The 22,029-nt window shown below is 43.0% G+C and overlaps 3 protein-coding genes across 7 annotated transcripts; 1 reads left to right on the forward strand and 2 right to left on the reverse strand.

Annotated features, from left to right (window-relative positions):
• Positions 1 to 2,576: 2,576 nt before the first annotated feature.
• LOC100843430 (lipoyl synthase, mitochondrial) lies at positions 2,577 to 6,741 on the reverse strand. Its single transcript, XM_010241679.3, has 4 exons — positions 6,204 to 6,741; positions 4,236 to 4,447; positions 3,488 to 3,867; positions 2,577 to 2,987 (listed from the first exon to the last, which is right to left on the reverse strand). The coding sequence occupies exons 1-4, from the start codon at positions 6,644 to 6,646 to the stop codon at positions 2,862 to 2,864; spliced, it is 1,161 nt and encodes a 386-aa protein (XP_010239981.1). The 5' UTR covers positions 6,647 to 6,741; the 3' UTR covers positions 2,577 to 2,861.
• Positions 6,742 to 11,569: 4,828 nt separating this feature from the next.
• LOC100841488 (endoplasmic reticulum-Golgi intermediate compartment protein 3) lies at positions 11,570 to 18,227 on the reverse strand. 5 transcript variants are annotated; one of them, XR_733064.2, is made up of 14 exons: positions 17,901 to 18,227; positions 16,681 to 16,754; positions 16,310 to 16,393; positions 16,072 to 16,152; positions 15,694 to 15,774; positions 14,971 to 15,063; positions 14,574 to 14,753; positions 14,373 to 14,440; positions 14,188 to 14,239; positions 13,963 to 14,016; positions 13,761 to 13,853; positions 12,485 to 12,551; positions 11,995 to 12,158; positions 11,570 to 11,882 (listed from the first exon to the last, which is right to left on the reverse strand). XR_733064.2 is itself a non-coding variant. In XM_003579835.3 (13 exons), the coding sequence occupies exons 1-13, from the start codon at positions 18,040 to 18,042 to the stop codon at positions 12,067 to 12,069; spliced, it is 1,161 nt and encodes a 386-aa protein (XP_003579883.1). In that variant the 5' UTR covers positions 18,043 to 18,227; the 3' UTR covers positions 11,570 to 12,066. The 5 variants fall into 5 exon arrangements, 1 of the variants encoding a protein (XP_003579883.1); XR_733065.2 differs by having other exon boundaries at positions 11,570 to 11,885; XR_733062.2 differs by having other exon boundaries at positions 11,977 to 12,158.
• Positions 18,228 to 20,069: 1,842 nt separating this feature from the next.
• Positions 20,070 to 21,151, forward strand: LOC100841793 (PLAT domain-containing protein 3). Its single transcript, XM_003579836.4, has 2 exons — positions 20,070 to 20,289; positions 20,404 to 21,151. Exons 1-2 carry the CDS (start codon positions 20,248 to 20,250, stop codon positions 20,947 to 20,949), a joined length of 588 nt encoding a protein of 195 aa, XP_003579884.1. The 5' UTR covers positions 20,070 to 20,247; the 3' UTR covers positions 20,950 to 21,151.
• Positions 21,152 to 22,029: the final 878 nt, after the last annotated feature.

A 22,029-nucleotide genomic window follows, 5' to 3' on the forward strand; every position in this document is an offset into this window, starting at 1 on the left:
GGCCATAGAGACGGCATAGTAGTGGCGGGAGCTGATGCGGATGGGCATGGTGATCAGGCTATTGATATGGTTTATTACTTCGTGTGTCCCAACGATCGGAGGTAGCAACGCTGACGCTTTTCTTGTCCAGTTGGCTCGGCACATGCGTTACATGGCGTAGATTACTGATCCACTACGGATTTTGTTTCATTGTTTTCTTGGAACGCACCCAGGTAAAGCGGTAAAGCCTCCATCTGAATCAGATTCAGATAACTAGATCAGGATCCAGCGATCGATACAGATCAGACTGTTGATAATTGCTTTCTTGCGCATGCTCGCTTTACTGCAGGTTAATCTAGTGTTTTGGGTTAAAGAGCAGGTTTGCTCCGGAATCGCTCCTATCCCAACTTACATTAGACCAGTCATAGTGCAAGTAACTTGTATAGTGACTGCGGCTACCTCCTCTTTCAGCACCGGGGGAAACCCTTGGTCTGGTGACGGAACCGACAATGGCGGCGCGGCGGTGTCGTTCTCCTCTCTTGATAGCGTTGTCTTGGTGGCTTTGGAACCCTTTTGCGAGCATGTTGCCGTCGGTGATTATGTCGGTTCCATGCCTGGGACGATGGGCCTCTGGACGCGATGTACCCCATCGTCGACGCATCTTGGACAATCTCCTTCCTCAGTTCTGCCCTGCTGCTACCCCACTTGCCGATCTTCTCTCTTGGTGCTATGGTGGGCTTGTACGGGGGCGGTCCTGATGTTGCGGTCATTCTTCGAGAGGCTTGGCAGCGGGCGTGAAGCGGTTGTTGAGGTCCTGTGCGCAACTTCATCGTCTCTTAGGCTTGATGTTGTGCAGGTATCTGCAGTGGTTACTGCTAGGCTCTGGTCCAAACTAGTTGGGTCGGTGGTGTGATTTTTCTTTTGCCACTTGTTGGCGTTATTCTTGCCGTTTTTGCATTGTACTAGCCTTCTGGCTCTTCTTCTTTAATCGATAATGCACCTGCTGGGTTGCATTCTCGAAAAAAAAGTAACTTGGATAGTAACATAAAAGCCAACTAGACAGTTCTGTGACATGGCATGCTAATAAATGAAAAAAAAGAGGTGCTAACTAGATATATTACCATAACATCACACAAATCAAGACAAGATGAGTTTATAATACAATTAATGACATAATGCATGACACCACATATAAGTTACTTGACACTATGGAGGTAGTAACTTAGACTAATAACATAAACATGTTATTACTCTATGTTACTCCCCAATATGACTAGCCTTATAGAGTATAATGTGCAATATAGATCTTCCAACAATTTGGGGTGTCTTACATAGTTATAGAAATTTTGAAAATCGTTGTCTATATCCTCGAAGTATACTTGACTCATCTAGGTCCAAATTGCCGATCAATTTCAACTAATTTGAACTTGGGTTAGTCAGTAGGTGTACTTTGAGGACCTAGGAGACACAAAAAATACAGAGTAGTTCGAAAACCTTCGATGCACTTTACTCTTTTTTTTTGCAGGGATCAATGCACTTGCTCGATATACTTCCTCCGTCCAACAAAAGATGTCTCAAGTTTGTCAAAATTTGGAGGTATTTAGACATGACTTAGTGTATAGATGCATTCAAATTTAGTTAAAGTTGAGACATCTTTTGTTGGACGGAGAGAGTAATAAGGTTGAACAGCGCTACTACATATCTTGGAGGCATGGTAAAGGACTGATCTCGGACCTTCCGGCATTACAAGAAAGACAATGAAGGTTTCAAAGCCCCCTTTGAATTTGGAAACTTGGTCCTAGCTGAGCATTAGCAAGAGCTCTCACTAGCTTTGTGACATGGTCTCTAAAAGAGCTAGAGTTTTTCTTTGATCTCCGTTTCTTCGAGCCATCTTTTTTTTTTCAAAAAATTTAGGGGTCTATGCCAAGGGCGGCGGCGGCCACCAGAGGCCAAAGAGGCAATCTTTGGCACCGCCAGGTTTTCGCCTCCCTGGTAGCCACTCACAGAACGATCCCGGAGTGTTTTGTACTGTAGTATACGATACCGCCTTGCTACTTAGCTAGCTGCTTCTGCATTTTTGAAGTTTTGCTGCAAATTTTTGCCAATACCATTTCTGCGTCCTATTTGCTGTCCTTCCAACGCAGTCTTTCCTCACATCTGGCCTTTTCCCTATTCTTGGCTCGGCAGTTTGATATTAAACCAAGAAAGTCCTAAGCGCGTTCAAGGATTTGACCCGACTCCAGTGGCATGAGAAAATGGTGGACATGGATGCTAACCTTCAGTGGGCGGTTGACAAAGCAAATAATAATTCAGATACTTCGTGTGTCTAGCATTATCGCACGACTTTTTAGATTCATTTTTGGGACAAGTCACCAGCATCAATAATTCCCGTAGTGGTGCTCTTTACGCCTGACACCTTCCTTTCATGACCCTATAGTGAGGACTGAGGAGGTCAGGAGGGCCTTGCAAAGTTGACTACAAAAAAGGGTCAAGCTGACTTACGAATAGAGCGCTCAGCATTTCGTGGAGTAATGAGGCCTCTCCACCCCCTGTCTCTTTCTCATGATCTTCAGCACTTCGGATCTACCAATAGCACAGAAAGTCCATAACCAATCTTCATCACATTTTATACAGGTACAAGCACAGCACATGGGGCATAATAATGGCCTCAATATTCAGTTGGTACATTGACAAACTGCATCGATGCTACTGTTACAATGAATGATTCTGGCCACATATAAAGGAAGAGATAGTATGAAATGTTACAAGGCGCAGAAGAATTTATTCCGTCAAAAAAGAACTGTTTGGGCAAGATGTAAAAAAAACATGTCTTTCAATTAGAATCTTATTTGCACCGTATCCATATCAAGGAATGGAGTCAACTATGAACTTGAGTCTGCAACAGCACCCGATTTTGCTCGGTCATCTTCAATCATAGCTTTGATGTAGAATTCACCAGCTTTATAGGAGGACCGAACCATTGGACCAGATGCAACATAACGGAATCCCTGTCATTTAAGACGATGTCATTTGTCATCAATCCGAGCAAAACAAGTACGATGCAGAACATAGTAGAATAGAAATCGATTCTAGGGAGCCGCACAGGACAATAATTTTGAGCTAATATTTTAAGCTTAACATAAAAAAGCAAGTTACTACTAGGAGATGTTAACTTCCCTAGCACAAAAAAAACAAGTTGATTTACTAAACAATAGAAGTGACAAGGGTGCTATCCAGACTTAACGTCTTTTGTGGATCATGATGTCTTGGGCAACCAATAACAAAATATTAGCCAAAACATTGTGGTTGAGAAAAAGCACTTTCTTGAGTATGTGATGTGAAATTGGATATATCGTTAATGATAGATTTGCCACATATAAGATGTAGAATAGCAATTGTGGATCCTAAATGATAATAGATCTTCGTTTTTTTGCGCAACCAGCGGTAGCTCTGATCTTTGTTTCTATAATGACAAGAGATAGAAGTACAAGATGCGGATGGAGCATACCATTTCAACACCAAGGGCTCGGTAGTTCTCAAAGGCTTCAGGTGTGACATACTCAGATACCGGCATATGTCGCTTTGATGGCCTCATGTACTGACCAAATGTAATCACATCAACACCAGCAGCCCTCACCTTCTCCATTGTGCTGACAACCTGATCAGGGGTCTCCCCACAACCCAGCATGACTGATGTCTTTGTAAGGGTGCCAGGAGGTGCATACTTCTTTGCCATTTTTAGAACATCCATTGATTGCTTAAAATTTGCACGGTGGTCTCGCACACTACTTTGAAGTTCTTCCACTGTTTCAATATTGTGTGCGAAAACATGCAACCCAGAAGTTGCAACCTTCTCTACACAGCTTGGATCTCCACGGAAATCAGGTACTGTAAAATTACTTGTATAAGGGTACATTACATGTTATGCCAAATATTAAAAGAGAACAGATGTGTATCGAAATACTCTTTCTGTTTATTTTTATAAGTTGCCACTCGTTGGATATTAAAACTTTGTATTGCTTGAGACATAATTAGCTGAAACTACAGGTTTATTAACACAAAGTGGCACCTGTTAGATTCATATCTAAAAGTACATTCATTAAATGATGACTATCTAGTTATTGATGACATCATGTAAAAGGAATTAACGTTCAAAATTCAATCTCCAAGACCATACCAAGTTTAACCACACCTTGCAAAAATCAACTAACAGGGTACTGAACAATTAAACAACATAACCAGGAGTATGCTCTTACCGAGCGCTTCAATAAGCATATCTGGCTTTAAAGCCTTCAGCTTCTGTACTGTTTCAGCAAAATGGCCACTCCCCTGATCAGGTAAATCATCCCGGTCGACACTTGTGATGACTATATATTCAAGTCCCCAAGAGGCAATAGCATGTGCAACATTCGAAGGCTCATCAGGATCTGGTGGAGGAGGGGTTCGCGATGTCTTGACATTGCAAAATCTGCAAATTGTTGACTTTCTCAAATTCTCAAACAATCTGAATACACGGCTTGCAGCCTTGCACTTCTTTCTCTAAAAGGTGAGTCTCAACTAACACAAGTAGATTGTTATATGAGCAAGCAAGTGAGCAACTCGAATGAATTGACAAATAAAACAATAATAAGTTAATAACTCACTTCTGTTCGCTGCAGTTACACGTAAACATGAGTACACAACTAAAACAAAATCATAGCCAAAACAATAAAACACAGCAGTACCTATGAAGTGGATGTCACAGGATAATCCATTCTGGTATCTGAAATTGGAACCCATAGAAAATTCGGACAGGATTGGTTTGTGGTTTTGTGCAGTGCCCAAACAACGCAAACATTCACTTTTTTTCAACATGTGATGACATACCATAAATAGAAGAAGATAATTTTTCTCCAGAAGTTCTTTAGCCTAAAGGCCAAATTTGGCACATCATTATTAAGAGAGCTAATTATTACAGTTAACATCTGGCGAAACTAATTACACAGTTTCACAATGATAGCACAGAAAAAAGGCACACACCACAAAGCTAAACAAACACTTACACATGAACAGTTCAACACACTCCTGGCAATTGACAATAAAATAAAATAATGATTGGCGATACAATGTCCAAAGAAACTAGCTTGACAAACAATGAAGGGAACCAAAACTCAAGTCGAGTAACTGTGAACACAAAAGCACATAATTCTTGACCAAGGACAGCAAAGAAACAATAATGCTCCAAGTGAAAAAAGGATAACACAACTCTTTCACGCGCTGCTACCAGGGTTCAAAGTAAAAAAGAAATGTTACTAAAATCCTTCCCATGTACTGCAGATTGTTAAGGGTAATATGAACATCAAATAGTTGCTCTTTCTTTTTTCTGAACTCCCGCTCCTCGCTGCAATTTATTGCCGTAATCAATTTGTAATGTACTAAAGTGAAACATCCTGGACAACTTAAAGTGCGGCCTTCTCTAAACATGTCTCAAGACCCTGGCAAGGACCAATGCCAATGTTTTATGTTAGGAACTAGTGAGATCTGGTAGGCTGTTGAACAGGTCAGCACACCTCCTACTCGTCTATTACAACTCTAGTATTTGAACAAGCTCCTCGGTGCAAGCACAAGTGCAGGAACGATATATTTGCTTAATCCAAACCCTCCATTTCCCTCAAGATAGCCAATATCATCATCTCCTGGAGCTGGTATTTGAATGTGTACTGAGACAAATCCAGTTGGTTAAAGCAAGCATGACATCATATATGTTCACAATTTTCCAAAGCTATTTACATGTTAACTGAATAACTGCACAAGTTATAGTTTACTTTAGTTCAACTCAATCTGAAGATTGCAGTTGGTGAAGCCATGTCTGAATTCAGTTCTATCTAGAATTGCTTCACAATAAGCATCTCCTCTCAGTCTCTTACACAGCAGCTAAATTCCACACTTCCTAAATCGCTAGCAGCGTCAAAACATCCCCATGGTCTAGCACAAGCAATTTAACTACACAAACTATAAAGTCACACCAATTGCACTCAGTCACACGGTTCTAGGTGAATGCGTAACATGCAGAAATATGGAGAAAAAACTAGAAACGGAGACCATATAGATCACAGAGTAGCCCCTGATAATCCTAAAATATAAAGCTATCGAAGGTTTCCTTGTACACAGCCTAAACAACCTAAGCAGCTGTTGGCAATGCCCAATACAAGCAATAAAAGAAAAAAATATTGATGGTCTCTTACCTGCATCCGCGCGTGCAGGTGTCACCGAGAATCATGATAGTGGCGGTGGCGGTGCCGGTCTCGCCGCCGGACCAGCACTCGCCGAGGTTGGGGCAGCGCGCCTCCTCGCAGACGGTGTGCAGCTTCAGCTCCCGCAGCTTGGCCTTGATGGCCGCGTACTTGGCCCCGCCGGGGATGGTCTCCTTCATCCACTTGGGCTTGGGCAGCGGCTTCTTACGCGTCCCCACCTCCACCGAGTACGCGAAGTCCCCCAGGGACGGCCCGTCAGCCTGCAGCCTCCTCCGCATCTCAGCGAGCCGCCCCACCGCGGGTGCGGCGAGGGGAGGCGACTGCGTGGACGGGTCGAGGGTTTGGAGAAGGGACGGGGTGGAGGAGATGGGGCGGGAGGGGGCCTGGGCGAGGGATCGGGCCAGCGAGGCCGCGAGATGGCGGCGGCCGTGCATGACGGCGGCCTGGAGGAGCCGCAGCGGCAGGCGGTTGGTGGAGCCTGAACGGGGGAGATGAGGGAGACGAAACGATGGTGTTTGTTCGGTGCGGAGAGGCTCGATGAAGCTTATTTTTGCCAGCAACGTTCAGGAGAATTTTATTTTGTCTTCGATGCGGTTTCAAAATCTTACATGTTGCAGAAAAAAATGTTGAATGGGCTACAACATCGTAAATTTCGAACTGAACAGATTTCTATATCGGTATCTCTCCTCATGTACCCCTGCGTTTGTAGAAAAAAATGTCTCAACAACTTTGAGTCGCAGTTGTATACAAAACATAAAAGATTGGATAGGTAAAACAATAACATCAGTTTTGCTTTGAAACATATTTTCATAATATTTTAATTTTATAAAACATGTTACTCCGCATTAATTATTATTGTTAGGTATGTGGGGGGTGGGCGACAGGGTACAGCCGTACAGGGGCAAGTAGCCGTGGATTATGTTTCTGAACATCAAGATGAGTTATGAATTTATTGGCTACGTATTAGGTGAAAACCTTTATTCAGTGAAAACATGAAAACTTTCGGTCATAACCGTTAGATCCTAAATAAATGGATCAGATAAGAGGTGAGACCTCTAATCACTTCAATGTGTTTTCCGATAACCTCCCTAAACCTCTAATCTTGAGGGGGATTTTCATAAAACACTTTTAAGTTATTAGAGTAAACCTTTCATCTGGTGCATTTATTTAGACTCTAATGGATAAGATTAAAAGTTTTCAAGTTTTCACTGAACAAAGGTTTTCACCTATTTCTGAATTTACTTGTGCTTTCCATGTTGTACTTTCACGACAAAAGCGATCAAGTTCAATAAGGGCATGTAGAATGGTCGATAAAACTGTTTTATCTTATGTGTTCCACGTCATTTAGAAAAGACTACAAAAATGTGTTGTACAATATTGTCATATTTCACAGTTAAAATGCTTAGGTGAATAAAATTAATTAACTAAATATATGCTAAAAAAGGTGAAATCTAGTACAACGGGAAGTTTGTCTTATCTTTTTCTTATCCTTGTTGTGAAGAGATCATCTATTAATTAAGAAAAGGCTTTTTCATCCCTTTCTCTTTCATGTCAGATTTTATCTTACGTGACATCGCTAAAAAAGCTGACGTCAACCCATTGTACATGCCCTAATGCATTTTATATTTGACAATTGTTATTATTGCGTAGGCTCGGAGACCGCGATGTGAGAACTAGAGTTGCCATTGCAATAGTGTGTGGAGCAGGGCCAGTTGTGAAAGATCGGTATGGTTGACTAGAAGGGGGGTGAATAGCTTTTTTTTTCTTTTCTAGAAAGATAAAAACACTTAATCCTAGGGTTTACTAGATTCTCTAAAGTGAATGCAACCCTAGAATGAAATGCAATAGCCGAAGCAACAATAGATAGCAAGAATGTAAAGAGGAAATGATACCACACGTGGAGATGAAGATTTCATCGGAGTTCCACCTATTGGGATCGGTGTACGTCTCCGTTTGGAGGAGTGCTCTACCACAAAGGTAGAAACGCCATGAAGGCTCACTGTATTCTCCAACTCACCACACCACAAAGGTGGGATGAGCTCTCACAACACAACAAAGGTGATGTGAGTTCCACTAATGGCTTCCTTGAGGACGAACGCTGAACCCTTACAAACTTGACCAGGGCAAACTCCACAACTCAATTGAAGGCTCCCAATCCAAACCCCGAGCTCCTCACACACCAAGGGAGAGCTCGAGGTGACCGCTTCCGTCTAGGGTTCCCAACAACCCAAGAGAAACGAAATCCAGAAAGAAAACAAGGGGAATCATCATTTTGACTTGATGAAACCCTAGAACAATATCTTCTCCTCCAATCCTCAAAGAATCAAGAGTTATGAGTGGCTAGGGAGGGAGATCTTGGAGATTTAAGCTTGACGTGTTCTTGAGGTGAGAGGTGGTGTTCTTGGCTGCTTGCTTGGTCAAAATGGTTCGTTGGGGACGAAGGGGTATATAAGTGGGTTCCTAAAAATCGAGCCGTTAGGCACTGCTCGGGGTAGGCCGGATCTTCCGCTGAATGGCCGGAACTTCCGGCTGACCGGAAGTTCCGAATATTCACCGGAAGTTCCGAATATTCACCGGAAGTTCCGAATATTCACCGGAAGTTCCACATATTCCCCCAGGACTAACAAAGAGCACCCGAAGGTTCGGGCGGAAGTTCACCCGGAACTTCCGCCGCCTGGAAACTTGAGATGCCAGAACACACTCTGAAAAATGTTTTCTTCTCACACTTTTTTGGGTAGGCTTTTTAGTGGGTGCAATTTGGTGTAGATGTGTACGTGAAATTGATTCACCCGTTACCTTTCCTTGTGGATCCCCACTTAATAGTACGGATGTCCTACGACTCAAATCAACCGAAAAAGCCGCTAAACACCACTACGCTCTTTCCTTTTTGAGGGTCCACAATTCATCTTGTGTCGAGTTCTTTATAAACCCTGAAATGCTTAGCACAAGATTAGATAACAAAACACGTTGTCATCACCACCAAAACCACTTAGGGGAGAAAATGCCCTTTCAAGTTGTCACTCATCGGTGAGTTGTCCACAAACACAATAGTCTCTTCTGGACACCACTATCCACTTTAAGGCTGGTCGTTGTTCAGGGTGGGCATAAAAACCGAGAAACCGAGACCGAGACCCGAAAAACCAGAAACCGAAACCGATGGAGCCAAAACCGATTAAAAACTAGGTTTTGAATTCTGAAGAACCGATCTTTTTCCGGTCAGTTCGGTCATGGGCCTCGGTTAAGCGAAATAATCCGAACTAAACCGAACAATAGTAATAAGCCCACTAAAATTCAACCCAGTCCATCAAGACACAGTTGTTGTCCATCTAAACCTGCTTATCCAGCCCATCCGCCCATTCCCCGTCTGAGCCCAAGACCCCGACTCACGGAGTCACAGGAGATGTGGAGTCACGAGTCCTGACCCTCCTGTGAGTCTCCCAACTAGAGGTGCAACATGGTGACCCTCAGGGTACCCTTTGACCCTCCTTATCATAGTTGAACTAAGGAGGGTCAAAGGGTACCCTGAGGGTCACAAAGTTGCAGCTCTACTCCCAACCCTAGCCGCCATAGCTCTAGTCCTCTAGCTCGACCCCTCCTTCTCTTCTGATTTTCTTCCTCCTCTCCTGATCTCTGGCCTATCGACCTCTCGTCTCCCGATCTTCCGGCGGCCGGCGCTCGCCCCCATCAAATCCTCCCCAGCTTCCATCTCCCTGCAAGCTGCAGCAGCCGTCATGGCGGATTGGCGGCTTGAGTCAGATGAGGAAACAGCTTGCCCGCAGCGACATCTATCGAGGAACATCGACGCCCATTATTCTTTACTGTCTTTTTTGACAACATGTTTCGGTTTTGTTCGGTTAAAACCGAAAACCGAACCGAAATTTTGAGAAACCGAATTTCCGGTTAGCAGATCTGGAAAGAATCAATTGGTCGCTTTTTTTCTCAGGAACCGAATTTCCTAAAAACCCGAGGAACCGAACCGATTGGTTCGGTCTAACCGAACGCCCACGCCTAGTCCTAGTGGAGGGTAACTTAGAGCATCTCCAGCCCCCCCCCCCCCCCCCCATATGGCCATACGCGGAATGATTTATGGGGGAGACGGGTGGAATAGAGTAGTAACATGCTTATGTTATTAGTCTAAGTTACTAGTTTCATAGTGGGTAGAAGTAGTAACCTACATGTGATGTCATGTTTTGTGTCATTTATTACGTTGTATATTCATATTGTCTTGATTTGTGTGATGTTACAGTAACATATCAATTTACCATCTGCTTTTTTTTTTAATTTTTACGAGACATGTCATCAAAATGCTTAGTTAACGATGACACGCGTGGGATGCCTCTCCAGCTGTCTGGACGAGCCAGAGCACGCAGGCACGCCAGGTTCACTGTGCACTACCCAATTCCTCCGCTGCTAGTCCACCTCTTAAAAGGACCTCTTAAAGGCAGTTTACGGGCAGTCCACCCCTCATGGGCAAGCATTGAGTGGCGCAACGGCGTGTATTAGCGATTCCGGCTACATTATCGCCATTGCTCTGCATCTGAGCTTTTTTCTATGTCGGTTTTGGTACAATTGGGGTCAAATACGAGACACGATATACACGTTGTTCTCGGGTTCTTACTACATCTTCACTTCATACGACTTTATCTATCTCCTAATTAGTTCTCCTCCGCGTTAGACAAGCAATGACGTGGAACCTCTTAGATACGATACACTCTAGGATGCTGCGAGTGCCCTTAGCGGATCAGGCTGCACCATCGACATTGCTTTGCATCTGAGCTTTTTTTACACAGTATTCGTGCAGTGGTGTTAAATGCAAAACATGGCATACACCTAGCTTTGTGGTTGTGCCTCGAGCCGTATCGACGTCTTAATACGATTTTAATCTCCCACTATCATCACAGACAAAGCTTTGCCAAACCTTAAACAAGCAAGTTCGTAAATGTTTGGCTTCAAATGCAATTGTGGGATGCCACACTTCCTTATCCCGCTAACCCATATGTCATAATCATTTTCTAGCCAACTTTTAACACATTTGTGGCAAGCAAAATGTCCACAACAAAAAAATATATGACATGCCACACTTAGCACAAAAGCGTGATAGAGTTTGGAGGGCGACTAAACATGCCCATAGACGTGGGGGGCTCTTTGACACGCTAGGCTAGTAGTTCCCAAAGGACAAAAATCTAATGAAACAGAAGCACTGGGCCGTCTTTTTATTTATGTAGAGCCACATCTTTGTCCTGATCATGTTACGGTTGAAATATAAAGTAACTTGATTCACAAACCAAGGTATTTTCCATAAATCATTTTACCCAACGCATAGCCAGCAAGCAACCAACAAAGTACCCAGGTCTTAGTTGGAAAGGAAACACAGTAAAAGAAATATAAACTTAATTTCCTTCAAAGGGTCTTTACATCTTTTAACCTGGCCTGCAAGGGCTGCAAATGAAGAAAAATATAACCTGTTATAACTTACTCATAGCCAAAAATATCCATTCTACCGACAGTCTACAGTCCTCTTGGCGGATTTACAAAGATATACAAAAAAAAAACATGCTGCTTACAACAATAACTCGTTTTTCCTCGTAGACTAGTGTACAAAAAGGAGCACCTCTGAAATGTTCCATTTGCCAGAGTGCGAAGATGAGCCATTTTGTATGACAGCAGCTTCTGCTGGAAGCAAGGCACCAACAGTTACTTGAAAAACAGTTGTCTGCAAGCACATCACAAGTTCCAGAGCGAAAACTATGACAAAGATACCAACCGGTTGGTTCACTCGTACTTTTGGAACCTGGAGAGGACTCGATTCCTAAGATGGAATAGTTGGCAGCAACAGGAAGGCTTGATTGAACATTTAGTTGAATTTGCCAATTTCCCTCTTCTTAGTGATTGCTCTCTGGCCATGGTAGACGAATGAATCTATGATTCCAGAAACAGTGAACACACCTGTCAATCAAGAAGACATGCCCTTTAGGCCTGAAGTGCTGAAATGATGTCGTAAGACCTGGCTGGATAGAATTCATAACTTTGCTAACTCCAGGAAATGCCTAACAAAGGAGCCATATATATTTTGTTCGTGTATTAAGAACAGCCATAACTGATGGAAGACTAAGGCAGATTTAGATGACTAATGATGGAAGTTAACGAAAAGATATATATTTTTAAATATCAAATGCTCAACTGAAGCATAGGCAGTTCAATTAAAATGTGAACATAAAAGGTATGATTCGGCAGAAATTGATAAAGAAAACTGGCCAGAAGGGAAATATTACCTCCAACAATCGCACAAACATTAGTTAAGAAGTGTAAGAATGACACATGGCGCTCCGTGAATGTGACCTGTAAAAGGCATGGATACCAAGTTATTACTAAAATATTAATGCATGGCAAAAATATCAATGCAAAATGCATGACTAAAAATCAAAACAGACAATTTTGTTTCGCTGTGTTATCTAAATAGTAAAGTCAATAAGCAAATGATGTGCACCAAAGAATCAACAAATGCAAATGCTCCCTCCCTCTCTCTCGATCAAAGGGGAGGGGGAGTCAGGTTTCCCTCGTCCTCTGTATATCCAGCTACTTATAGGGTTGTTGCCCCTTAGGGGTGCTTGGCTTGATGCCGTTTGTGGTCTGGTCGCCGAGAGATCACCATTCACCAGAGTTTCTTGAGGCTGTATCAGAGTCCCGTGCTCATTGTTGGCTTAGCAGGAGCTCTGTCGCCTTGATGCAACCTCAAGCAGATCTATGGCTCCCCCAGATCTATGGCTTCACTTCATTGCTCCTGCTTCACGTGAAGCCGACAGCGCTTCTGCCAGAGCTGCTAAATCTGAGGTTTTCCCTTCTAGCTTCTCCAATAATCCTCCTGCTCTGTGTTTTCTCTAGCATCTCTCCAAGATGAGACAATTCAAAGGGTCCAATATGTGGTCAACAACACAATGTATCACCCAAATTTGTTTTGTTGTAACCATTTCCTCATGCATCACTTACATCTTAAGCTGCTTAGGGCCTTCTCTTTTGTTATTGCAAAATGCATCTCTTTACAAATCCATTTGTTGGCGTTTGCTTGGATTTACTGCTGCACTGTGGATCCCCGGGGTAAGCTACGCCACCTGCTGCAGTCCCTAACCTCCCTACAGGGAGGCCCACCTGGTGGTCCTGACTGCGGCAGGTGCAAGGCCGTCCTACTGATGGTCTTCACGACATACTCTGCATCTTTGCCAGTCGATGGTCGTCTTCAGAAACTCATGCCCTGGCAAAATCAGTTTGTTCCTGCAGCCTGTTCATGGACGTTTTTCAGGAGCAAGAACAGAAGCGTTGAAGCTCGTCGGTGGCCGTCGCTGGGGGTGTTCCACGTCATCCTTCCTTTCAGACGCATGGAAACATATGTGCCGAATCGTTGTTTGATTTACAGACACGTGGTTTCAGTGGCAGGCTTTGCAAAGTTTATTTTTATTTTGCCCTTCTTTAACTTGGTGCCATGCAATGGTCCTTTGAAATGGAAAGCAAGTAAGAAGCAGTTGTCCGAAAAACAAAACTTCAAGATGGTACCTTAATTGGCGAAAGGTCATAAAAGAAAAACACGCCAGGAAGAGCTTGCATACGGACACTCTCGCTACTTCTGGCATGTTCTGTCACAGAAAACTGCAGCAAAGAATAACAGCATCTTGTGAAATGCTTGAAAATCACATACATATATGTGCATCCCCAGATGAGTATGCTTGTGCACACAAGGGAGAAAGATATAGGTTACCTGATTGGAGAGAATAATCTGCTCATTTATGTGAGAGTATACAGTGGGAACGACCTGACAAATAAAAAGGAATAAAGAGAGCATGATATTATGATCATATGTGTTCAAACTTAAGTCATGTTGTAAGTATCAGGAATAAGGTTCTAACAAAATAAAGAGCAAATGAGAAATGAAATTAGCAAGGTTGTTTTACTGAAACAATTGCAAAGGATCGATAGGACAAACCTTAACGAAGTATTGATACATTCCATATGGTGAATGTTGGAACCAATGCGCCCTACACATTATATAAATATGAAATGTTAAACATTCTTTTTATTTTTGTCAGGTAATATTTTTCTCACACCCGAACAAACACAAGAAAGAAGGATATAAGGGAATCAAGAACGTTAATATAGAAAGGAATTTACCCGTCAAGGGGATTGACCACACCAGGAAAGGGTTCTCCAAAACTTAATTTATTTATCTTATGGCTGACCTGGCATTGTAGCGGAGAAAATAATAAGTTTCCAAATCTAAAGCAAGAATATTGGCAAGCAAATCCTAAATTTTCCCGTCAGTATCTATAGTTTCTAAAATTACTTGCAGATTTTCTCAAGTATGACTCTTACATTGAAGCTATCCTTTTGAAATGGAAGCAGATCGTGAACATGAACGTTTGACTGCTGGAAGCTTTTCCCTGGAGCAAAGTGGAAATTTCCAGCAACCTTGTTAATTTCCACGAAGCCGTAAATGTTGCATCCTTCACCTTCTTCATCCTTTATAGTTTGGAGGAAACCCTCCCTTTTGCACTACACAACAGTGCACATCATATAAAATAAGTTGCCTTCAAGGTGAAGAACACACAGGTTACACAAAATGTAACATGTTATCCTTCTTCATCCTTATAGTTTGGAGGACACCCTCCCTTTTGCACTACACAACAGTGCACATCATATAAAATAAGTTGCCTTCAAGGTGAAGAACACACAGGTTACACATCATATAGGCCAAAATACAAGGTTATACCTGATCGATCGAATCTGGATTTGATACGCCCCAACCTTTTTTCCTGTATGCTTCGCGGACATCTTCACATGAATTACAACATTGTTCACCAGGCTACATTTAAACAAGGAAGTTATTCAGTCAAAATGCATAAGAGAATAGCAAATGCACTGAGTGTAGATAGCCTAATGCAACGATCTGATTCATCTGAATCGACATAATAGAAAAAACAGAAGAAAAGCCTGAAAAAAAAATTGAGCAGAGAAGAAAGCATTGGTCAGCATTAGGCATTTCATCGGTAAGTTAAAATATTGAATGGCATACTCCCAAGCAGCATCGATGTAATGGAGGAACACACAATGATCTGAGACGTGCAAATATATATGATAACCCCTGATGTAGCTATGAAGTGTGCCTTTCATCGCTATAACTCATAGGACTGAAACTAAGGGTGGCATAATTCACATCAAGACCTTCAATTCGAACAGTTAAAACATGATTAAAAAGATGGACTCAGCTGGCATTTGACTATCCCAAAACCTATCAACAAAAAAGTTTATCCAGCAATTTCTGAACGGTAACTTTGCTGAGCTCATGAGAACAAAAATGAGCAACAGATTACTAAAATCAGGTATTCTGTAAGTCCAAGAGATGTACGTACAACATGGAAGTCAGTAAAGCTATTGCATATTGCAGGTCAGCAATGAGCCAACGAAATATTATCTAAAATGAGAATGAGCATACTTCTTCTGCACCATAACATGAGCCACAATAGGTCTCATTGTGTTCAAGCCTGCCACCATGCATCTGCAAGGGCTTTTCCACCTGTGAAAATTAAAAAATAAAAAGAAATATTATTCTTCAGGTCTAACATTATGTATCAGGACTTCCACACCACCTAGCTGGCAATTACTTGAGAAATAAAAATGTACGTCATGTTACACATCTAGGTAATAATTCAGATAATATGTGCAGAACCAATACTCATTACCTTTATGCTAGGAATCTAGGGCATTTCCACAGCATGCGTACAATTGTATAGAAGAATGTAACATGGAATAAATAACACTATGCTCTAGAAATTACAAGCGAAACTTTTAGAAGTACAAACGAGTTACTGACCTTCATCCCACCAACTGCATCTTGCTTAGTTGCAATAACATTGCCATTGGCATCAATTCGCTGCTTGAATACATCATGCTTCTACATAGAGCATTATAGTGAAAACAAGCAAGTTACTACAACCTGGCAGCCTCATTGATCAATGATAAAGTGTACTTGTCAAAAGAATGTGCAAGATATTGAGAAAGAATATCTAAAGCAAAATAGATAGCAATAATAACAATACACAAATACATACCACATCAAGGTGCTCTTGTCCACTGATGTCCATCACATCGATACTAATTATAGAACACTGCAGGGCTGGAAAGGTGATATCAAACTGCAATTTTAAGCATCAGACGAAAGGTAGATGTTAACAAGTGTCTGAACAGATTGAAATATAGGTAATTAGTTCAGAATTATCACGCAAGGTACTAATTCTGGAAAAGGAAGGCACAATGCGTGGAAATGAGGTAATCAACAGGAAATATGCAATAAAAAGAATAAACTGTGAACAAATCAAGCTAAAGGAAATCAGGAACAGAACGTTTGCTAATCCTTAACAAATTGACAAAAAAAGAGAGCTTAGAAATAAAATTAGAGGCAACCAAAGAAAATGATATTTACATTTATGCGAAGTTTTTCTCCCCTTGAGGTATCAACCCTTAGAGTTGTCTCTGTAACTGCATGAAGATACAATCCTGCATCGTGAAATATTACCGTTAAATATAGGGTGAATAATGAACTGCAAAAGAATAATTAGTATAAGTTAGTAGCACATAGATTAAGTAAACACTAATTCAAGCTAGCCTTCTGATTCCTTGACATTTCATACAGCAAAATACATAAGCAGACCTAGCTATGTGGATTATTTTTTCTTCAAGGAGGTAAAACCCCTGGCCTCTGAATCGATCTATGCACACAGCCATCATATTATTAAAATCTAGAACATCGTACAAGTCTCAAAGTTTACAACTCAAGTAAAAGCAAGGCTAGAATAGATCAAGCCATATGGATATTTACACATTAATCACATGATATTTGAAATATTAAGGTCAAACGTCATTCTTCATTTAATAATTGTATCAGTAAACTTAAATGTCTAAATGCTAGGTACTTAGGTTAACTGCCTCTTACTTTCCACGTGGAAATAAACCAGAGCGGAGAAAAGCTGACTTGTAATCTCAATTTTCTATGTGAAACTGAGCGTTATGTATGTAAAATTGATCCTCCGAGTCACTACAGTCGCTAAGCTTTATGTAAACATATTGTCACCAAAGTGCCACAATTTTACGGATTAATCAAGAGCAATACAAAAATAATACTCCCTCCGACCGGTATTACTTGTCTGAAATCTGCCCAAATACGGATGTATCTATGTGTAAAAAGCGTCTAGGATACATGTAATATTTCGACAAGTAATTCCGACCGGAGGGAGTACTAGAATCTCCCAACCTGTACAATTGTTCACTAGATGCAACAGAATTAAACGAGTAAAATACCAATGATGTAGAACAAGAAAGAACAGGTCAAGCAAAATACAGCAAAATAACACATCTTGCTATGAAAAAAAAGCACAGTAACACATTCAAGTCTAAATAATCGCTAATTCCAGTCTCATCAACCAAATGAACGCGGTAAGGTCCATCCATCCTGTATTTACTCTCAAATCAGCTAAACGGGCCACGAGATCTTAGCAAAAGCAAGGCAAATCCTAACGCAACAATGGCTGAAGCCTCGCGGGCGCACAAATAAACGCAAAGCCCGAATCTAGAATCTACACAGTCAAGTCTTACGGAGGCCGCGTGGGCCTAACGGGGCTGGATCCGAGCGAGAGAGGTGCGTACGGAGCTCGGAGACGAAGAGGAGGAGCATGACGAAGGAAGAGGCGAGTGTTATGACGCCGCCTGAGAGGGTGCGGCTGTAGAAGTCCTCGTTCACCTTGGGGTACGCGTCCAGGTTCCGGAGCTTGGACATGAGCCCGTCCATGGCAGGAGGATCTCGGCGCTCCCCCGACGACGCCGGGGCGAGGCGGCTAAGATTCGGGCTTTGGTTGACGAATCGGGAATAGGGGACGGCCGAGCCTAGCCTGTTCCTATTTCCAAGTTGTTTATCGGGAAGTTGTCTGATCAAAACGGAGATGGAGCACGGGGAGACCAGCAGGCGCTAGCTTTTTCCTGCTCGCACTTCCGCTTTGTGATCAAAAGAGTAAATTCATCTAAAGAAATGAGTAAATGAACCCTCTATTTTATTTTAATTTTGATCCGGCCACTGATCTTATTTAAGCGTGAATTGACAAAAAACCTGATAATATGGTCCATCTGTCCGAGCTAGTGTGGCGCCATGATGGATATCTGGTTCGAGCACGGTTACAATAACCATATAACTTGTGTCGAGGTGTATTTGCTTCGCCGACCGCTGGCTGCAGGAAAGAGGCCTCGTGTTATGAAGAAGAGATTGACAACAAAACCGGTTTGACACATGGTCATGGCAAAGAAGGTACATAAGAGAACACAAGCATGCCATCCAGCTGTGGTGGGTGGGATCGGAGTGGGCATTTACATAGTAATTGTTTGCTCGCAATGGCAACACAACACTATTAAATGTATCAGATTGCGATGTAATTAGGTATAGGACATAAACATCAAACCAAAAACATCGATAATCCATATCAACAGGCCCAAGTATGAAATTTAGATTATGAAACCCTCCTAATATAAAAAGGACTCATGAAAAATTAACGTATGCTGCCATTTGTGGTATGCACACAGTAATCTTTAGTAATTTTTTGATCTTTTACGACTGTATGGCTTGGCTGAGGGTCAATTACGTACGTATGGCTTGCCCGCAAATAGTAAAGGCCCAAAAAAGAAAAAGCATACTGTGTGAATCAGTGACAGTGAATCATGGAAGTTTCATGGCAATTCCAGCGGGAAAATCCATTTGGCCCGTATCGGTCCGTTCGGAGTGAAACGGACAAAACGCGTCCCCCAACAGGGTGACCCATTTCCGCTGACGTCCGGATAATTTGAGATGGAAATGTATCGGGGAGGACATCACGTTTGCACTGCGCTTGTCCTCCGTTGCTTCTTTTTTCTGACGGTGCCTCCATGTTTATGACAATAAAACGAACCAAATTTATTGACCCTAACGGAAAAAAAAGGAAAGATTTTTTCGTCTGTCCGGACCGACAAAAACGACCATGATAGCAACGAATAGCAACGAAGGAAGTGACTACCGAGTCATGCATGGAGATCGATCTGGGTACGGTCTTCTTTCGCTCCGCGTGCCCGAAACAACGTCGACAAATACACTGTCAGCCCACATTTCTCGTCTGACACGGTGACACCTGCCCCACTGTCTCCGTCTTGGCCAGCCAACTGCATGCGACACGTACACGTTTAGCCAACACATACACACACCGACACCATAAAAATCTTCTCAGCCTGTTTGCCAACTGAAGAATTAATCAAGCGAAAACAACGTCGAACCCATCTCTTTCTAAGCACCGTGCCACTCTTGCACGCACACAGCAAGAACTGCAGGAATGTAACCTGCGATGCTACCAGGAGTGGCTCGATTGGTATATCCATGTCTTTACATAGCCGGACCAGTGTATTTCAGTGGTTTCTAGAGGGCTGTTTGGATGGTGACCAGATGTTACACTACCAAATTTTTGGTCATTGATCAAGATTTGTTTTTTGTTTGGACGAGAGCCAATTATTTGGCAAGTCAAAACTTCACTGCCAATTTTAGTTTATTATTTTGGTCAAAGTTGATCAACTCATGGATAAGAAAAACCTCAACCAAATTTTTGGTAACCAATTTTTTGGCAAGTCTACTGTAGGTTCAAACCAAACAGCCATCCTCGTTGGGCTTGTACACGTTTTCTTTCTTTGCCTGTACACGGAACACGGTCTAAACAGTCATGGCATGAGAAATGTGTAGTATTATGTATATAAGCCCCTGAGAATATGCCACATTGGATTCATCTGCCATCAAACAAAAATCAAGCCCCTCCAGCTTCTTCCCCCCATAGTTTCACTGTCGCGTGGCCCCTCCCAGACTCCGTCGGTCCCTTCCTTTATAGCGCCACGCCACCGTGCCCATTAGTCTCGTCCCCAATCGCCGATTTTCCCATCTGATTGTCCCGTTGACAATCGCTCGCAGGCAGCGAAGCCTCCCTAGCAGGCCATGAAGCTCTCCTGCCTTCTCCTCGTCTCCTTCGCTGCCGCGGTAAGCTCCTCATCATCTAGCTAGTCAGGGTCATCTCTTCTACGCGCAAAATCGCCGGTGATTTCTTACTCCGTGTCCGTGTGGCGCGTCTCCTGGGGTTTATTGCTTAATTAGGCGTTGGCGTCGGAGGGCGCGGTGGAGGTCGCGGGCGGCGGCGGCGGCGGGCGGCTGGCGTCGGACCCGGAGAAGAAGTGCGTGTACACGGTGTACGTGCGGACGGGGTCGATCTGGAAGGGCGGGACGGACTCGAAGATCGGCGTGACGCTGCTGGGCTCGGACGGCACGGGCATCCGGATCGGCGACCTGGAGCGGTGGGGCGGCCTGATGGAGGACGGCCACGACTACTACGAGCGGGGCAACCTCGACATCTTCAGCGGCCGCGGGCCCTGCATGGCCCGCCTCCCGTGCTGGGCCAACGTCACCTCCGACGGCGCCGGCGCGCACCACGGCTGGTACTGCAACTACGTCGAGGTCACGGTCACGGGGCCCCACATGGGCTGCGCGCAGCAGCTCTTCACCGTCGAGCAGTGGCTCGCCACCGACGCCTCGCCGTACCGCCTCTACGCCGTCCGGGACACGTGCTCCTCAGGGGACTCTGGCTCCGTCTCCGTCTCCGCGCCGGTCGCCACGGGAGACGAGGCCAGGGGCGCCGCTTCTTGACTTGAAATCCCCATGGCCGGCCGTGCTGTCAGTGGGGAAAGACTTTTGATATCTTCCCGTCTGAATGTGATTACTGTGTTGTACTACTACTAGTAAGCGTGATCTGCTACTCTGATCGATGCGCGCGGTCAGCTTTTGCCGGTTTCCTGTTATCATCGTTGGGAAATAAAATCAGGGCCTCCCTTTTGGTTTACAACATCCATATTAAAATTCTTAAATTTCACTATAGCTTCTTCTATTAATTCTCATCTAAAAACAGTCAATGCATATTCTCTCAAGTTTTTAAGCACTTTATTAGGTTTTTCTTGTTACAGTGATATACTAGTGTGTGTTTTTGCAAGATATATAACTATTGATTTTAGAGATGCGTCCTCTAAACTGAAAGGCAGCCAGTACATGTTATCTTATTGGAATTGAATTGGAGAACAATTTTTAGGTTTTCTTGGTTATAGTGATATACTGTTGCTTTTTTTTGCAAAATACTCCATCATCCTAGTGAGTATATACTAGTGGTTTTAGAGATACGACTTGTAAACCGAAAGGTCTCCATCATCCGAAATATATATTACTCCCTCCGTCCCATATTAAGTGACGAAATATTATATGTATCTAGACGTTTTTTTATACATGTCCATATTTGGACAAATTTGAGTCACCTAATATGGGACGGATGAAGTAGTGGTTTTAGAGACGCGTCTTGTAAACTGAAAGGAAAACAGTACATGTCATCTTATTTGGGAACGATTTCTTTTTGAGTGTGCCTATGTCTCAGATTTTTAAGCAAAGTATTTAAATCCGACAAATCATGACGGTTGGAATAATATCTGGAGTCTTCTCTTTCCATCGTTTGGCCCGGATCTTAAAACGCAAACTATGTCCAAAGGCTAAGAAATCTACTCATCTCTAACTAAAAATTAGACAGCCCTTCAGCACAGCCCATCTCCAGTCTGCAGTTCGTATGATTAATTGATCGATCAGGTTCTGGCCTAGCTAACTAGGGAATATTTGTCTTACATCCAAGTGGTGGTCAGCCTTATACTTACATGCTGTTGTCGATGACCGAATTGATCCTTAGGGACC

The sequence above is a fragment of the Brachypodium distachyon genome, chromosome 5 (assembly GCF_000005505.3).
Source record: "Brachypodium distachyon strain Bd21 chromosome 5, Brachypodium_distachyon_v3.0, whole genome shotgun sequence".
In the NCBI taxonomy this organism is placed as follows: domain Eukaryota; kingdom Viridiplantae; phylum Streptophyta; class Magnoliopsida; order Poales; family Poaceae; genus Brachypodium; species Brachypodium distachyon.